This window comes from Myotis davidii, unplaced genomic scaffold (assembly GCF_000327345.1).
Source record: "Myotis davidii unplaced genomic scaffold, ASM32734v1 scaffold1081, whole genome shotgun sequence".
NCBI classification, from domain to species: Eukaryota; Metazoa; Chordata; class Mammalia; order Chiroptera; family Vespertilionidae; genus Myotis; species Myotis davidii.
In genome coordinates, this window is record NW_006292443.1 from 263,586 (window position 1) to 283,346 (window position 19,761).

At 43.7% G+C, this 19,761-nt stretch overlaps 1 protein-coding gene across 2 annotated transcripts in view; it reads right to left on the reverse strand.

Moving 5' to 3' along the window:
- The window catches only part of BNIP3L (BCL2/adenovirus E1B 19kDa interacting protein 3-like), a 19,529-nt gene extending 6,422 nt beyond the window's left edge, over positions 1–13,107 (reverse strand). The window contains exons 1-3 of one of the 2 annotated variants that reach the window (XM_006765921.2): positions 12,976–13,107; positions 12,071–12,254; positions 6,941–7,013 (exon numbers count right to left, since the gene is read on the reverse strand). In XM_006765921.2, the coding sequence (XP_006765984.1) occupies positions 6,941–7,013; positions 12,071–12,234 (237 nt within the window). In that variant the 5' untranslated portion in view covers positions 12,235–12,254; positions 12,976–13,107. Of the gene's footprint in view, positions 1–6,940; positions 7,014–12,070; positions 12,255–12,941 lie in introns of both variants that reach the window. The other variant, XM_015565415.1, reaches the window with a different exon arrangement.
- Positions 13,108–19,761: the final 6,654 nt, after the last annotated feature.

A 19,761-nucleotide genomic window follows, 5' to 3' on the forward strand; every position in this document is an offset into this window, starting at 1 on the left:
TGATTGGCCCTGCTCTGTGCGTGACAGGGGGGAGCTCCCCAACCCCCTGATCGACCCTGCTCTGTGCGTGACAGGGGGGAGCTCCCCAACCCCCTGATCGACCCTGCTCTGAGCGCAACAGGGTACGGAGCCCCAACCCTCCTGATGGGCCCTGCTCTGTGAGTGACAGGGGGCAGCACCCCACCCCCGATTCGCCCTGCTCTCTGTGTGACAGGGGGTGGCACCGCAACCTCCCCATCGACCCTGCCTTGAGTGTGACAGGGGGTGGTGCCCCAATCCCCCAATTGGCCCTACCCTGAGCGTGACTGAGGGTGGCATCGCAACCTCCCAATCCACCCTGCTCTGAGCCCAACCAGGGGCTGCACCTAGGGATTGGGCCTGTCCTCTGCCACCCGGGAGCAGGCCTAAGCCAGCAGGTTGTTATCTCCCGAGGGGTCCCAGACTGCAAGAGGGCACAGGCCGGGCTGATGGACCCCCCTACCCCCCCGAGTGCACAAATTTTTGTGCACCGGGCCTCCAGTCCTATATAATAAAGAGCTAATATGCAAATGGTCATCACACCCTCACACCCTCATGGCGTAACAGCTCAGACACTAAACACTGGGGAGAGAGGAATGGGGACCAGCCAGGCACAAAAGAGTTTGCTAGAGAGGAATGAGAACCAGCCAGGCTGCGGCCTGGCAGAGGGACAAGCCGCCCACCCCATGGTCCTGGGTGCCAGCGCCTGCGTCTGCATCCAGCCCGGGCGAAGCCGTCCTGGGTCCTGGGTGCCTGTGGCCGGCCTGAGGGAGGGAACCTTGGGTCCCGGGTGCAGGGTGAGGCAGAGGCAGTTAGGGGCGATCAGGCCAGCAGGGAAGCAGTTAGGGATGATCAGGCCAGTAGGGGAGCAGTTAGGGGTGATCAGGCAGGCAGGCAGAGGTGTTAGGGACGATCAGGAAGGCAGGGAGAGAGGTTAGAAGTGATCAGGCAGGCAGGCAGGCGAGAGGTTAGGAACCAGTGGTTCCGGATTGTGAGAGGCAGTTGATCATCCCCCAAGGGGTCCTGGATTGGAGAGGGTGCAGGCCGAGCTGAGGGACCTCCCCACACTCCGTGCACGAATTTTGTGCACTGGGTCTCTAGTAGTATATATTAAGCATATATCGAGAGACAAGTGATTCTAAGCACTTTCCATGTATTAACTTTTACCTTGCAACAACCTATAAAAATAGGAACTATTAATATTCCATTTTTATACATGAGGAAACTGAGATATGAGTTCAGTAACTGCCTAAGGTTCCTAAGCAGCAAGCAGCAGGTCCAGAATCCAGACCCAGGCAAAATGTCTCTAGAGCCTCCACTCCTCAGCATTAGATTTCACTCCCTGCAGATTATACTTTTCTAGACAAGTCACGATCCAAACACTTCCCCAGGTTTATTCAACTACTTAAGCCAGAAGTTTTTTTGGAATATGTTATTTTATACTGAGTCAGAATTTGCCATCTTTCATATAAAAAAATGAAAAAGAAAACTCTTTTCTCTTTAATAATAATCTAAATTTTTCTGGCCAAGAGCAATCAAATTTTCCAAAAGCTTCTTTCAACAGAACCCACAGGAATGAGACATTCCTAAAAATGACACAGCATTATTTGGTCACTTTTAGGGACTGTGATGCTATGACCTCAAACCAAAGGATCTCAAAGCTAAGGACTGTTTCTGATTTGCTATTTTGTTGAAACGGGGTTGCCTGTGACCAAAGCTCTCATTCTTATCCACCAGTGGTTACGCAATGCAGAACCTGACATATTCCTGTGGTTCTTTCTTTTTTTAAAATATATTTTATTGATTTTTACAGAGAGGAGGGAAGAGGGAGAGAGAGTTAGAAACATTGATGAGAGAGAAACATCGACCAGCTGCCTCCTGCACACTCCCCACTGGGGATGTGCCCGCAACCAAGGTACATGCCCTTGACCGGAATCGAACCCGGGACCCTTCAGTCTGCAGGCCGACGCTCTATCCGCTGAGCCAAATCAGTTAGGGCGCTGTGACTCTTTTTGACAGGTGTAGTTCTCTGTGGAATAGCTGCCTGGGGAAGGTAGCTTCAGGTATTCTCTAGACACAGATAGTCCCTTTCATTATCAAGCCAAAAATCCCTGTGGAGGTTTGCTACTCTGTAGTATCATTCTTATTTTGTTCAGCCAGACTTAGCAAATTCCACTGGATGACACGATGTAGCCTTTAGGACTAAGCTTTTCCACTGGGTACTGAGATTACTCAGAATCATGATTTGGCTCTTTAGAGTAAATCTAAAGAATTCCAAATAAAAAAACATAAATTGTTACAATTTATTTATAGATCAGTTCATGTACACACAATGTCTGACTATATTCAACACACTATAGGTCTTTCCTGTTACCTTTCCAACTTTGATCTCACATGTCTCTCTAAAACTGCTCAAAGGTTTTAGGCTTAGCCCTAACTGGTTTGGCTCAGTGGATAGAGCGTCAGCCTGCAGACTGAAAGATCCCAGGTTCGATTCTGGTCAAGGGCATGTACCTTCGTTGCAGGCACATCCCCAGTAGGAGTTGTGCAGGAGGCAGCTGATCAATGTTTCTCTCTCATCAAGGTTTCTAATTCTCTATTCCTCTCCCTTCCTCTCTGTAAAAATCAATAAAATATATTTTTAAAGGTTTTAGGCTTAAATTTGTGAACGAAGTAGTATTTCATCCTTTCTGGGACAATGAAAATGTAATGAAGTGTTTTGTTCTACTTTTTAAAAAGAAGATGTACTTTTCTCTCAGATGAGTTTAAAATCGGGATCCTAAGCTCTCCATCCAGCTCTCCTCACTACCAGCCCTGTGCTTCCTTCTATTCATCTTAAATTTTCCAGTTTTAGATTTTAATTGTCTTCCAACTCTGAGAATTCCAGAATATGGTAAAAATGCACTTATTCTAATTAAATAAAAGTCATGCTTTCAACCGAATCAATAACCCTCTCTCTACACCTATTCAAGTAGCAGATTATGATCATGTTGGCCTGTCCTCAGGTGGAAGGCCCTTCCCTTCTATTCACTTACATTGTCCTCTGGCTCACCTCAAGTTTTTAGGTCTCTAAGCATGGATAGTAAACTGCATACTGTGGGGTCCATGTTCAAGTAAATCAGTTTACAAAAGGGAAAAGGGAAGACCATTTCAGTTTCTATCATATTCCAAAGATACCCAACACTGGGTAGGCATCTTTGGTCCCAGAAACACACTCCAAAAATGCCTTCAAGAGATAATCTATGGTCCATTTTCTGCTACAAAATTGAGACTCTTAAGTATTATCATCCTAAAAGTATAGTTTGAATGACCTTTTGCCTAAAAGCATTACACCTTGGGCTTCCTCATACTGTAAGTCACCAGACATGTTTTAGCTCATTCTCAAGACCTTGTGCGCTCTCCTGAAATCAATCCCATTCATTGACTTATTGTAGTAGAGGAACAGGGGTCAGAGGCTCAGGCAGCCCTGGTTTCAATCTGGCTCTATCACTTACTTGCTTTATAATCTTAGGTAAGTAGCTTAATTAAGACAAAGCCTCACCTTTCCCATTTGTTCATGGATACAATAGCACCTCTTTCACTGCATTGAGATCATTAAATGTGGGGAAAATTAAAAAAAAAAAATTTAGCACCAATAATATATCTAATATACCTTTCCTTTCTCCTGAGAAAAGGCTAAATATTCCTCATATAGACATATAAAAATATTTAGTAAGAGCAAGTATCATAATAGTCTTCTGTTAACTGTTTTTAACTGTTTCCTAACCCTAAACTGGCTTCTCATTCATGAAAAAAAAAAAAAAATCCACCCTCCCAAGCCCTAAAGTGATTTATTTTAAATTATCACTTCTGCAATTCAAGAAAAAAACTTAGCCCGGCCAGAGTGACTCAGTGGTTGAGCATCGACCTATGAACCAGGAGGTCACTGTTCAATTCCCAGTCAGGGCACATGCCCCTGCTGACCCCCAATGAGGGGCACGCAAGAGACAGTCAATCAATGATTCTCTCTCATTACTGATGTTTCTATCTCTCTCTCCCTCTCCCTTCTTCTCTGAAATTAATAAAAATATATTTTTTAAAAAGCTTAAATGGCCTTTTGAAAGCTTAAATAAATAGTAGCATTGACATGTCCCTCACTAGGAGTCTTACTCTACAAGACACTCTGTTTAAACTGACTGATCTGAGTGGTAATATCGCTTTCCCAGGGCTTGATGAGAACCAAAGCTCTTTCAGGTACTTGTTTCTGAACAGGGATCACACTAGCAACACTATGATAACCTGACACAGAGGCCAAAAGTCTTACATTTTCAGCTCTAGAGTCCACTTAAATTCAATTGTTAGTTAAGCCTAAGTGTACACCAGCTACTCCATGAGCCAAGCAAGAGAGCACTTATCACAGTGTTCCATTAGGTTGTTAGGTAGATTATTAGAGGGGAAAAAGTGTATGTGGAGGGTGAGGGAGATCTAAGGTCAACTAAATAATTGGGAAATACAGATTTCTTTACTGCAGGAACTGTCAGATCCTTTAATATGTTACCATCTGCTGTGACTAATGGTGTGTGAGGGTGAGGAAGCCCAGGTCTGCATTATTTTCCACTTACTTGACTTCAGAACTACCTTATGGAGCTTTCCATTGAGCAAATGTTCCTCAAAACACATTTGGAAAATGCTAATCTAGTTTTCAACGTATCTGTACAAAAGACATTATGGATGGAGGACATTTTCCTAACAACAGACTACAGCAAAGAATTAACTTCATTTCTCTATCTTGGAATTTCTTAGCACATGTCTGCCATGGAAACTTCACAGACTTTCCTCTTCATTGTTATAGTTTACTGCATATGGCCAACGGACATACAAAAGCCAGCAATTCAACAAGTCCAATCAGACATCTTCCTATATGAGAGCCTTGCTTCTACATGAGCTTCTCTGCAGAATAGAGTTCATCATAAATTTGTATCCAATTCCAGAGGTTTCCTAAGTTTCAGAGAACAGCACAAATACAGCATAGTCAAGGAAGGAAGAAACCGTGCAGCCTTCTTTCACAAAGAATGCTAGGTGGATCCCAGACAACATGCAAACATTTCTAGTGCAAAGGTTTAAGACATTGTACAGTGAGAACCCCACAAAGTTCTTATTAGAATTTATTTAAACATTCATTTAACATATATTCTTCAGGCACCTTAACACAAGAGAAAAGGACAATGATTCCTTCCTCAAAAATTTGCCGAAACCGGTTTGGCTCAGTGGATGGAGTGTTGGCCTGCGGACTGGGGGGTCCCGGGGTCAATTCCGGTCAAGGGCATGTACCTGGGTTGCGGGCACATCCCCAGTGGGGGGTGTGCAGGAGGCAGCTGATCGATGTTTCTCTCTCATCGATGTTTCTAACTCTCTATCTCTCTCCCTTCCTCTCTGTAGAGAATCAATAAAATATATTTTAAAAAAAAATTTAAACAACGACACTTTTAGGTGACCTGATGTATCAATTAAGTTAAGGGTTGGCTATGAACATTCTAAATTGCTAACAATTATTTACTTACTAGAGGCCCAATGCATGAAATTCGTGCAAGAGTAGGCCTCCCTTCCCCCGGCTGCCAGCACCGGCTTCCCTCCGGCACCCGGAACCCAGCCTTCCTTCCGGCCACCAGCAGGCACCCAGGAGCCAGGCTTCCCTCGCAGCCCCAGCTTTGTCCAGAAGGTCGTCCGGAAGGGACGTCTGGTCTAATCAGCATATACTTTTACTAGAGGCCCGATGCATGAATTTGTGCACAGGTGGGGTCCGGTTGGCCCACCCCGATGAGGGTCCATCAGGGGTGGGGCCAGCCGGGGAAAGGGGCCGCAGGCGGTTGGCTGGCTGGCCCCGCCCCCTATCAGGGTGTTGGGGCCAGCCAGGGGGAGGGGCCGAGAGAGGGCTCCAGGGCATGTCCATCCTGTCTTGCTCAGTCCCAATCGGCCGAACCCCAGCAGCAAGCTAACCTACTGGTCGGAACATCTGCCCCCTGGTGATCAGTGCACGTCATAGCGAACAGTTGAGTGGTTTTAGCATATCATTAGCATATTACGCTTTGATTGGTTGAATGGACGATCAGACACTTAGCATATTAGGCTTTCATTATATAGGATTATTATAGATCATAAATTTTATAATGTAAACCTTTATAAGCTTCCAATACTATATCCATCTATATTTCCAACAATGTCAACTCCTACTGAACTGCATTTATCTTCCTAAACTTAAGGAACCCATGTAATTTAGATCAATTTTTTCCTAGCTGTTGAAATTCACCTTAAAAGTCATTGCTTTCATTTTGGACACAGAATACCTGGTTCTACAATAACCTTTCTTTTCATTTATTTTGTGACCTTAAATAAGATATAGCTTGGTTTTCTATTTATAAATTCCAGAAACTAGCCTGGAATACTGAAATGATACATCATAGACAAGAATTTTCCAAGTCTTTTAAGGGTGTTGTCCCCAAATTTTCAGTTGTAAAGGAGCACAGCAAGGACTTTATCATCTTCAGTGAATTCTAAAATCAGAAAACTGAGTAACTTAAAACAGCTTCAAACTATTTTTTTAAAGTCTTATTTTTTTTTAAATATATTTTTATTGATTTCAGAGAAGAAGGGAGAGAGGGGAGAGATAGAAACATCAATGATGAGACAGAATCATTGATTGGCTGCCTCCTGCCTACAGGGAATCGAGCCCACAACTCAGGCATGTGCCCTTGACTGGAATTGAACCCGGGACCCTTCAGACCGCAGGCCAACGCTCTATCCACTGAGCCAAACCAGCTAGGGCAAGTCTGCTTATTCTTTAAAATATTTTAGCTCAACATACTTAGAGGCTTGTATTTTCCCTAGTTATTTCTTATAAATCATAAAAATAAATTATCACACCCACACAAACACACATACACACCTGAGAGCTATGGTCCCTGCTGGTGTGCATTTCCACATCAAACATAATTTGCCCATCTTCTTGTGGGGAAGGGCTAGAAGAAAAAGAATTGAGCCATTAGTTTTCATTCCATTTTGTCAAATAAATTAGCCTCTACTGGAAATTATAAAATTGAAAGTTACAGTAGTATGGCTTTGAAAAGCAGCAAATCAGAAGTATACAATCCTATCTAATAAAAGGGTAATATGCAAATTAAGTCACTCCGTCACAAAGATGGCGGTGCCCAGTCCTCTCAGCCCCACTGGAGTCCCCGGGGGGCGGGGAGGGGGAGGGTGGAGGAACGCTTGCGTCGTCACTCCCAGAACAAGGCAAGCATTCCACTGGCACATGGATTTGTGCGCAGGGCTACTAGTAGCCCCATAAAAGAAGACATGAAATTGAGCACTTTTACTTCCAAAATGTTCTGGAATTTTTCAGTGGTGATACATTTCTTTACAATGATAACTTTGCAAAGGAAATTACGTACAGACACAAGACTGTCACATTTTATTTTTACCTTTTTCCCAATAAAGGTAAAATGATCTTTAAATTCAGAAACCTCATTTGAATTCTTTTTCTCAACGTTCCTTCATCATTAAATATTTCATAAGCAGCAGTTCTCAAAGTGTGAAAACAGTTTTCAAAGACTTATTCAAAGGGTATTTGAGGTTAAAACTGCTTTCATAATACTATTAGATTAATTTGCCATTTTCATTCTCATTCTCTCATGAATGTACAGTGAAATTTTCCAAAGACCTCATGTGTGATATTATAACAGAATGCAAAAGCAGATGAGAATCCAATTGCTTTCTATTAAGTCATGTATTAGAGAGATTTGCAAAAATGTAAAACAGTGCCACTAGTCCTAATTTTTTTGCTTATGGAAAATAGTTACTTTCCATTTTAAAAAGTTAATTATGTTAAAATATAATGGTTTATTATTGTTGAATGAATACTTTTTTTACAGTTTTATTTTCTAATATAGTAAATACCAAAATATAATGCCCACATAAACAAAAGCTTTGAGGTCCCTAATAATATTTATGAATGTAAAGAAGCACAGAGACGAATGATGTGACTCAGTGGTTGAGTGTCCGACCTATGAACCAGGAGGTCATGGTTCAATTCCCAGTCAGGCACATGTCCAGGCTGCTGGCTCAAACCCCAGGAGGGGGCATGCAGGAGGCAGCTGATCAACAATTCCCTCTCATTATTTCTCTTTCTATCTCCCCCCATCTCCCTTCCTTTCTGAAATCAATAAAAACATATTTTTAAAAAAGAGAATTACTATTCTACCTATTTCAGAAATATTTGCTTTGAGATAGTTCAGTGAATTAGGTAAGCATAGTCATTAGATAAGCATATATATAGTCATATATATGTATACATATGAATATATAACCTTTAATGAAAAATACAAAATGTAGTCCCAGAACTACAAAAATTTACAGATGAATTTTTAGACAAAAACACGGGGTCATGAATTATACCTCGTACAATGGATGAATATAAGGTACTAAGTACTATTCTTAGCTTTATCCACAATCCATTGTGCAATTCCACAGCAAGTCTCTAGGTCTTTCACTACAATACCTCGTCCCCAAATCTAAATTCACATAGGGATGAAAAATGCTCTGGGCTTAACTTGCACAAAGGAATAAATATTAACTATTAAAGTTGTCATGAGCATGTGTACAATGTTAATATATAGAGTTGTTGGTTAGACTGACTCAAAAATAAGATCACCAGAAATATACCAGACTGATTAAGCCTAGACACAGGAGATTCTTAAATGAAAATAAGAAAAAAGCTGCGTCTGTATCAAACAAACATATTAATGTATTTAGAAATGTTTGCCTTGAAGTAGAAATCTCAGGCTATGGCACAGGAACCGAGGAGAGCAAGGTGCTCTTGTTGTCTCCCGTTATTGTCATAATGCTCATAACTCTGTTGGGTTCACAGCCAAAGGCCAAGTTAAGGGCCAGCTTTACACAGCCAACACCAGGTCGAGGCAGCGCATGACAGTCGAGAATTCGACAGAAGCCCTGCTCTACTTCCACACTCTTCTTTACCGTTGGCCCCATCTCACTCAAAAAATACTAAACATTTCACTGATGAACTGCTTACCACTCCTAACAATTTGGAATGCATTAGAGCTTCAATCCTGGCTCCTGTTAAGATGAGCTGGAGAGACTTTAAAATGTTCTCATGTTTCTACCCTCCCCTGACAACAGGATGAGAACCTCCAGGTCTGTGCGCTGGTATTTTTAAAGCTCCCTGGGTGAATCTAGCATGTAGGTTGAAAACTCCTACAACAGGGTGGAACGCAAAGCAAAACACATAGGGGTGATCTTCTAACAACCACCACAGTGATAAAAACATATCTATGGAATCATTTTAAAACTCAAAGTATATATAAATTAGCTTTGGTACCAATACCCAAAAATCCTAAAACTTTCCCACCTATAAGAAATATTTCTTAACAACTTCAAATAGAGAGATGCATGACAATTCAAATGACATGAATTATGAAAACTCTTTTAAATGTTAAAGGGTGTTAGTCAGATACCCCAAAAGTATTACTGAACTACAGTTCCAGGCCTCCTCTGAAAGATGGCCAGTAACCCAGAGCCTGTAGATACATAAGCTGAGGGACAGAAAAGTGTTAAAAAGCATTTGCCACCCCTCACTTCACATGTTTAGAAACCCAAGTGAAACACAATCATGCAAAGGTGACTTCATATTTAATCACAAGTATAACTGCAAATCGACTGATCAGCAGAATGATGGGCAGAATGCCCGGTCGCTATGATGCATACTGACCACCAGGGGGCAGATGCTCAATGCAGGAGCTGCCCCCAGCGTCGGTGGCAGGGAGCAGGGCTGGCAAATGGGGGGGGGGGGGGGCGCCAGGCCAGCCAAGGTGGGTGCCAGCGGAGGCCTTTCAATCGCCCCACCAGTCGCCCTGCAGATCAGCCCTGATCACTGGCCAGGCCTAGGGACCCACTCGTGCATGAATTTCATGCACCGGGCCTCTAGTAAATGAAATAAGATGACCAGAGAGGCAAGCAAGTGACCTGTTTTCTGCTCAATGACAGCACAGTGAACAAGAGATGAAGGAACACACTGGTGCCAATGACCAAGGGTCACCTCCTTGATGGATACTGAAAGCCTATTGACAGGGCCACAATAAGCAGGAACTACAGAAACTATCAGGGAGTTCCATGAGATGCATGTAATACATTTCTATTTTCTTTTTTGTGCTACGTTTTATTGTACTTTGCTTTATTGCATTTTACAGATGTATATTTTACAAATTGAAGACTAGACCCTCCACCAGCTAAAGAATTACTACTACGACTGGCTTTATTGAGATACTAGCTTTATTGCAGTGATCTGGAACCAAACCTGCAACATCTCTAAGGTATGCCTGTACAATATAAACTTCATTCTGAAAGACACACTAATGCTGTCGCGACTGGAATCAAAGGCAAGCTGCTCAGAAAAGAGCTCTCTGCTCTCCTTCTGCTTCTTGACTAGAGCCATCCCAGGCTCATTAAAAGCACAGGGGCAAGTCAGAGATAAGACAGGGTGGGGGGGGTGCACACTGTGCCACAGAGACAGCAAACCAATCCTCTGCTGCCTTGGTAACATCAGGAACTTCAAAACGTGATTTACCTCAATTAATCCTTTTATACTTTTTTTTTATAAGTAATAATACCTGTTACACACACAATTTTTACAAAGTACAAATATATTCAAAAGAAGAAAAGTCTGTAATTCCATCCCCTAAAGATAATCATTGTGTATATATTTTTTAAATTTTTTATTTCTTTCTTTTTGGAGAGAGACTGGCAGAGAAACATCGATTTGTTGTTCCACTTGTTCTATTTATGCATTCATTGGTGATTCCTGTATGTGCCCTGACTAGGGATTGATCCTGCAACCTGAGCGTATAAGGACAATGTTCTAACCAACTGAACTACCTAGCTAGGGCCCACTGTTTACATTTTTAAATGTTCTTTAATCTTTTCCTGAGCATTTGCATTTTCTACATTGCTGATACCAGTTCATTAACCAGAAGATCATCCAGTACCCCACAGTGCTATTAGTATGGCTGTCACTGATCTAAGAATTGTTACATGATACCAGTGTGTCACTGAATATCTAGTTCCTCTGAAAAACAGAGATGCTTATACTGAAAATAAACTAACAGCTCAGTTTCATTCTACATATATCTTCCTCTATATTCTTGTTTCACCATAAAAAGTCCTTAATCCGTGGAATTAATTTCTCTAACTTAGAGAAAAATGAGGTCTAAAATAAAACTTCCTCAGATAAACAGAATGGCCTTCAAAATTAACTGTCTTTACAGACTTGGCTGGTGCTCCCACCGTGCAAATACTGTTCTAACTTGAACCACCTTGCAGTTCCTGTGACGCAAACATTTACTAAGTGTCTGCTACACGCCAGCACCATCACTGTGAAAGAACAAAGGAGATGGAACACGACCCCAGCCTTCTGGAGCCTCCAATCTAGAAGGGAGGACAGATATACACAGAGATAACTATAGTCAAGGCAGAATGTGATCTGTGAAACAGGGACACAAAAGATAAAAGAAAATGGGAGGAAGGTAGATTAATTTTATAAGTAAACATTTATGCCATTGACTTTTTTAAAAAGACTTTTTAAACTGATTTCCAGAGAGAGAAGAAAGGGGGAGAGAGAGAGAAACATCAATCGGCCACCTCCTGCATCACCCGCCCCCGCAAGGACCAAGCCCACAACCCAGGCATGTGTCCTGACCGGGAATCGAACCGGCAACCTCTCAGTACATGGGACGATGCCCAACCAATTAAGCCACACCGGCCAGGGTATGCCACTGACTTTTAAAATGATAATCATCTAAATATGATACAGTCTGATAAGGAACTGCCTTAATATGGGGAAAAACAGTGGGCACTCAAGCACCTGCCAATTAGCTGTCTGATTTTAAATACACATGCTGTAATAAATCGGCTGTCATATTTTGCCATTTATTTTTTCCTAATGGGAATTAACCTTGTAACCCATCTGTTTTCTGAATTCTACCAAAACATGGATCTCACTTACCTGTCACAGTGAGAACTGCCTCTTGAACTACTCTGTCCTGATTCATGTTGTGCATCCAAAAGAATCTTCTCCATGTCTCCATTGTGGATAGAGGATGAGGAAGGGACGTGCTCCAGTCCTCCATTTTTCCCATTGCCATTATCATTACCATTGCTGCTGTTCATGGGTAACTCCACCCAGGAACCTGTTGGACAAGTCAGATAACTTAAATTAAGCAAAGCAGAACTGAAATCTGTCATGTGCACACAGATGTGAATATGCTGAATTCAGATAAGAAGTCTCATTTGCCCCAAACCAAACGCAAAACATATCCTGAGACAGCTAAACAAGGAGCAATAAAAGTTTAGAAATCTATATAGTTTTGTTCTTGAAGCAGCTCATGCAATCAACCAAATTAGAAAGTTGAACTCTAAAACTAGTAAATGTGTCCTTCAGCCAATTTTCTTTCTGGTGAAAGCTGTTTATATACAATAAACACTACTGGAAATTTTTAGGTTGCTTTTTAAAAAAATAGCTACTTTATATCTAGACAGGCTATTTACCTTTAATATTTTAGTTTACATCTTTTCCATAGTCTACCTCAGCTATTTAGTTGTATCCTCTCCACAAATAACATCAATATATGACAGTTTCATAAAGATCATCTAGTAAATAAGTTAACAACTATGTCCTAATTAGCACAAACAATTGAGAAGCTCCTAGAGAAGCAACTTAAATGCAATCATAAAAGTCTCAACTTGTGTACAGATCTGGAGCACAAAATTAATGCAGCTAGCTCTAATTAAATCAGGTGATAGTGCTAACAAAATGTGAAAAAAAGCTGTCCCTCTATCCCACAAATTAGTTCCTTTTTTTCCTTTATATCTCATACCTTCTATTCTTCCTCCTTTATGCACTAAACATACCTTGTAAGAACTTGTCTCTTCTTTCTTCTCTTGCACGAGTTACTACCTTCTAGATTTTTCATTAAGCCTCATTGGTTTGGGGGGAGAAATAACTGTTTATCTGCTACAGGCAACACTGAAGTTTTCTCAGGGGAACAGTCGAAGGGGGCGGAGTCACAGAAAAGGGGATATACGTGGCCTTGGTAATGTAGATAGGCCTAAAAATATTTCTTGGCTTAATCAGTTTGCTGAACACATTAAGGTGTTTTAATTTTAACAAGAATTGACAACAGTAGCCAATAAGCTAACTTCACAAAAAAAGAGATAGTAAAGTATTTTTTCTTCTGTAATTTCCATTCCTTACAATAAATTTTGTTTTGGAAATTGTCACCACGCAGGTTGATGGGGCCATTGCTTTAAACTCCCAGCAAAAGCATTAGAGAGAGTTCTGTGGCTAAACAGTATTCTATCAGCAAATCAGAATAATCACCCAAATAAGGTTCAAACCCTAAAGGCACTCTAAATGAGGTGAGGACTATTCCAGATCTAGAAGTGCGCTCAACGTCACCCTGATGTGAAGGGAAAGCTCAAAGGCATACCTGATTAGAAATATGACTCCACCCCTTACTATCTACTAGTATCTGACTGTCTGACCTTAAATTTCCTCATTTGTAAAACAGAGATGATAATAACATAGTATCTACCTCCCAGGGCTACTGTGATGATGAAATATAGAAACACTAGACGCCCGATGCACAAAATTCATGCAAGAGTAGGCCTTCCTTCCCCCAGCTGCCGTCACCAGCTTCCCTCTGGCACCCGGGACCAGGGCTTCCCTCACAGTCCCGGCTTCGTCCGGAAGGTCGTCCGGTATAATTAGCATATTACACTTTTATTATTATAGACTAGGGGCCTGGTACACAAAATTCATGCATGGGGGGTGTCCCCTCAGCCCAGCCTGCACCCTCTCCAATCCGGGACATCCCTCTCACGATGTGGGACCACTGGCTCCTAACTACTCATCTGCCTGCCTGCCTGATCACCCCTAACTGCTTCTGCCTGCCAGCCAGATTGCCCCTAACTGCCCCCCCTTGCCGGCCTGTTCACTCCCAACTGCCCCCCGCCCCCCAGCCGGCCTGGTTGCCCCCAACTGCCTCCCAGCTGGCCTGGTCGCCCCCAACTGCTCCCCCTGCCAACCTGGTCACCCCGCACAGCCTGCTGTTCAGTCGTTTGGTCATCCCTCACTAACCCCCGTGCCGGCCTTGTCGCTCCATGCAGCCTGCCGTTCGGTCATCAGTCTGGTTGTAACAGCCCCTGGCTTTTTATATATTAGGATAGGTAAAGTGTCTACTAAACAGTAGCTGCTCAGTTACACACTAATTAAAAGAGTTTATATTTGTCCCTAGGCTTGTAGCTCAGTCATCCCTATACACCAAGATTATGGGTTCAATCCTAGTCAGGGCACATACAAGAATCAACCACTGAATGCATAAATAAGTGGAACAACATATCAATGTTTCTCTCTCTCTATCTGAAATCAATAAAGAAGAGTTTACCCTTGTAAATTACTTAGAACAGTGTTTGCTAAATAAAAAAGAAGTGATCTTGCCCTAACTGGTTTGGCTCAGTGGATGGAGCATCGGCCTGTGGACTGAGGGGTCCTAGGTTCAATTCCGGTCAAGGGCATGTACTTTGGTTGCAGGCTCATCCCCAGTAGGGGGTGTGCAGGAGGCAGCTGATCGATGTTTCTTTCTCATTGATGTTTCTAACTCCATCCCTCTCCCTTCCTCTCTGTAAAAAATAAATAAAATATATATATATTTTAAAAAAGTGATCTTTTCCTTCCTTTCCCTATGAGGCAGTCATAGGGTTGTCACGGTTCCATAATTATTACTAATTCTTTGGGACTATATTGCCAAGCAACACAGTTACATGGCGTCTCCATGGTCTTATTCTATGTTGCATAAAAATGTACACAGACTAGATAGAACTCAACATAGGTTAACAAATGGAACTAGCAAAGCTAAGGCAGATTTAACACTGAATATTTAACTAAATATTTGGAATGCCTCTGGAGTTAAGAAATATGCCAAATGCATCACTAAATTTAGAGTTCGGCAAAATATTTTAACTGGAAAGAGAGGCAGAGAAAGAGAGAGGTGTATGATAAACTGTTGGTTGTTTTTTGTGTTGTTATTTTTCTGCTTTCACTGTTTCCGGGATTTTCAAACTTATTTTAGAACCAGTTCTTGTACAGAATCCCAATGTGTACAATTAACAAAAACAAATAAAAGGCCGGAGCTGCTCTGGCAGAGGCAAAACTAAATAAGCAGGAGTTCCAGATGGGTCTCTGTGGAAGCCAGTGTTCCCTAAAATACAATTAATGTTCATTTGAAGTAGCTGATCAAAGAGAAAAAAGGGTGTAACAACATCAGGTTTTCTGGACCTTACTTTTTTGAAGGATTTCCACACCAATATCTAAATTCTACTTCCTATATTAAAAATATGTAAGCAATCATAATCTAGGAACTTGGGGAGACATACCTAGAAAAACTTAGTAAAAGTAATCTCTCTAATTGCCTTAACACTCAGCATAACTGAAAGCATTTCTACTTAAGGAAGACAATATTTCCTTGACATATATTAATATAGTGGTTAAGAGCACAGACTGAAGCCAGACTCCAACTCTATCACTTACTAGTACAGCTGTTATACCCAACACTTGCCAGTTTTCTCATCTGTAAAACAGGGATAATAATTGTATCTACCTCATAAAATCATTAGGGGGATGAAATGAATAAAAGACATTAAAAAACAGGAAAGGTTACTGGTACATAGTAAGTGTTAAGTAATATTATAATTATACTTTATCTTTTAAAAAATATTTATTACAAAATGTTTCTTGAAAATGCAAACATCAGTACATAAAGTAAAAATTAATACCTTTCATCCCAATCTCACATCCCTATCCCAAAGGAAACCAGTTTTAAAACATTCTTATGTAAACTTCCAGAATTTTATATATGGAATCATATTATGCATATTTTTCTGAAAGTAGCATTTGCTACCTAACAACTTGCTGATGTCTTTCAATGTCAAGATATATTACCTTAACTTCATTCTTTTAAACAACTGCTTTACATCCCATCATAAAGATACACCATACTTCTCTAAATGGCAATGGTCAACCACTACCCAAAGTATTGTTCCCAATATTGTTATTAAAACCAAGGCTTCATGGAGGGTAATCTGGCAATATATATTAAGGGCCTTAAAATGGTAGATGATCTTTTTTTTTTTAATATATTTTATTGATTTGTTACAGAGAGGAAGGGAGAGAGATAGAGAGCTAGAAACATCGATGAGAGAGAGAGATCGATCAGCTGCCTCCTGCACATCTCCTACTGGGGATGTGCCCGCAACCCAGGTACATGCCCTTGACTGGAATCGAACCTGGGACCTTTCAGTCCGCAGGCCGACGCTCTATCCACTAAGCCAAACCAGTTTCGGCTGGTACATGATCTTTAACTCAATAATTCTCTTCCAGAAATATCATCTATGAAAAAAAAAATATCAGTACTGCAGAGAAAGTTATGCACACAGATATTCATTAAGAGGCTACATATCAGCTTCAACATTTGAGAAAAATGGGGAAAAAGCAAATTTATCTTTCTCAACAGATGAGCTACATGTTTTTTTCTCATCATCTGGTTCATTTCTGATTTACAGCTCAGAATTTCTTCATGTTCTAACTCTACCAATCCTCACTAAGTCCCTTTTTACCTAGAAAGGAAACAAGGCAAGATATGAGGACTGTGCTGTCCAAGCAATAGAAAGCAGAAAAAAATCTGAGTGAATTCTCTTCCTAATAATCTTTAAACTTAAAAACTGCAGGCTGTTACATTAAAAGCCTATTTACAAATTGAAAACTGTTCTCTTATGCCAGATTGTACATATACATAATACAATGATTTTTTTTTCTTCTATTTTAAGTTCTTGAGAATGGCTAAGAAATTCAGAGAAGCATGCTTCTACATTCTCTAATACAGTACATCATGAAGGCTGGTCCAGTTATTGTGATTACATTCACAACTGTATGCTGTATATACTCTTTATAGTTTTACTAGTGGCCTGCTGCACAAATTCGTGTGCATCGAAAGGAAATTAATTAGAAGAAATATATTAATACTAGAGGGCCAGTACACGAAATTCATGCATGGGTAGGGTACCTAAGCCTGGCCGGTGATCAGGGCCAATCGAGCCTTCTGGCTGCTGGCAGGAGCCTTCCTTCCCTGGGTGCTGGCTGGGGCTTTCCTTCGTTCCGTGCCACCCGCCCCCCCCACCCCCCGAGTGGTGAGCACATATCATAGTAAGCGACTGAACTCCCGGACAAACTCCCGAGGGGATACTTTGCATATTAGTCTTTTATATATATAGAGGCCCGGTGCACAAAAATTTGTACACTCAGCGGGGAGGGGGGGTCCCTCAGCCCGGCATGTGCCCTCTCGCAGTCTGGGACCCCTCGGGAGATAACACCCTGCTGGCTTAGGCCTGCTCCCGGGTGGCAGAGGGCAGGCCCAATCCCTAGGTGCAGCCCCTGGTCGGGATCAGAGCAGGGCTGATTGGAGAGTTGGGGCGCCGCCCCCTGTCATGCACAGAGCAGGACGGATCGGGAGGTTCTTATGCCACCCTCAGTCACACTCAGGGTAGGGCCGGTTGGGGATTTGGGGCACCGTCCCGTCACACTCAAGGCAGGGTCGATGGGGAGGTTCCGGGGCCACCCCGTCACACACAGAGCAGGACCGATCGGGGGTTGGGGCACTGCACCCTGTCACACACAGAGCCGCTGGGCGATCAGGAGGTTTGGGCGCTGCCCCCTGTCACGCTGATCCCGGTGCCAGGAGGCCTCGCGGCTCTGCTGATCCCGGTGCTGGGAGGCATATTACCCTTTTACTATATAGGGTAGAGGCCTGGTGCATGGGTGGGTGCCGGCTGGGTTGCCCCGAAGGGTGTCCTGGATCAGGGTGGGGGTCCTCACTGGGGTGCCTGGCCAGCCTGGGTGAGGGGATGATGGCCGTTTGCAGCTGGTCACACACCCTTCAGGGTGGGGGTCCCCATTGGGGTGCCTGGCCAGTCTGGGTGAGGGGCTGAGGGCTGTTTGCAGGCTGGGGGTGACTGAAGCTCCCAACCACTCCTTTTTTTCTTTTTTCTTTTTTTATTCTGGGCCAGGTTTAGCTTTGAGGCTTTGCTCCACCTCTTAGGCCTCCGCTGCTGATAGTAGGTTTCTGGCCTTTGCTTACAATGTTGTGATCCTGCCGGCTGAAGCCCGGTGGACTAAAGCAGGGTTTTGGGGTTTTGTTTAGCTTCTATATTTGTTACACAGCTCAGAGGCCTGCAGCGGCAGGTGGCAGGCGGGGAACGTTGGAGTCCTCTGTCACTGAAGCAAGCAAGCCTCATGTTAGTTTCAAGCTGCCTGGCTGCTGGCCACCATCTTGGCTGGCAGTTAATTTGCATATTGCCCTGATTAGCCAATGGGAAGGGGAGCGGGCGTACACTAATTACCATGGTTCTCTTTTATTAGATAGGACTAGAGGCTCGGTGCACGAAATTCGTGCACTGGGGGGGGGGGTCCCTCAGCCCAGACTGCCCCTCTCACAGTCCAGAAGCCCTCAGGGGATGTCCTACTGACGGCTTAGGCCCGCTCCCTGTGGGCCTAAGCCACAGTCTGGCTGCGGAGGCTCGGAGCCGGCGCCCCCTGAGTGTGTGTGTGTGTGTGTGTCTGCTGGGGGCCTGCCCCCAGCTGCACTGAGGAGGCTCAGAGCAGGCGCCCCATGTGTGTGCGCGTCCACTGGGGGCCTGCCCCCAGCTGCACTGAGGAGGCTCAGAGCAGGCGCCCCATGTGTGTGCGCGTCCACTGGGGGCCTGCCCCCAGCTGCACTGAGGAGGCTCAGAGCAGGCGCCCCATGTGTGTGCGCGTCCACTGGGGGCCTGCCCCCAGCTGCACTGAGGAGGCTCAGAGCAGGCGCCCCATGTGTGTGCGCGTCCACTGGGGGCCTGCCCCCAGCTGCACTGAGGAGGCTCAGAGCAGGCGCCCCATGTGTGTGCGCGTCCACTGGGGGCCTGCCCCCAGCTGCATCAGAGGCTCGGAGCAGGCACCCTGTGTGTGTGTGTCCGCTGGGGACCTGCCCCCAGCCTCGCTGCGGAGGCTCAGAGCAGGTGCCCCTCTGTGTTGTTCTCTCAGTCTCCAGGCCGCGCCTGCGTGTTGTTCTCTTGGGCTCGGGGCCGCACCCGGCCCCTCCTTCTGAGCTGATTGTGACTGTTACAGAGTCCCAACCTCATTTGCATATTACATCTTTATTTTTATATTAGAGGCCCAGTGCACGAATTCGTGCATGGGTGGGGTCCCTCAGCCTGGCCGACGATCGGCCGATCAGGGCTGGCTAGAGAGAGGGACTGCAGAAGGTTGGCCAGCTGCGGGAGGTTGGCTGTGGGAGCACACTGACCACCAGAGGGCAGCTCCTGCAGAAGCGTCTGTCCCTTGGTGGTCAGTGCACATCATAGCGACTGGTCAACTGTTCATTCGGTTGACTGGTCGTAACAGTCACTTAGGCTTTTATATATATAGATGTATATATAGGTAGAGATAGATGTATAGATATATAGATATAGACTAGAGGCCTGGTGTATGAAAATTCATGCACTAGGGGGGTGGGTCCCTCAGCCTGGCCTGCCCACTCTCACAGTCCGGGAGCCCTCAGGGGTGGGAGGCAACCAGGCGATCAGGGGAAGACGACGCCCCATCACCCC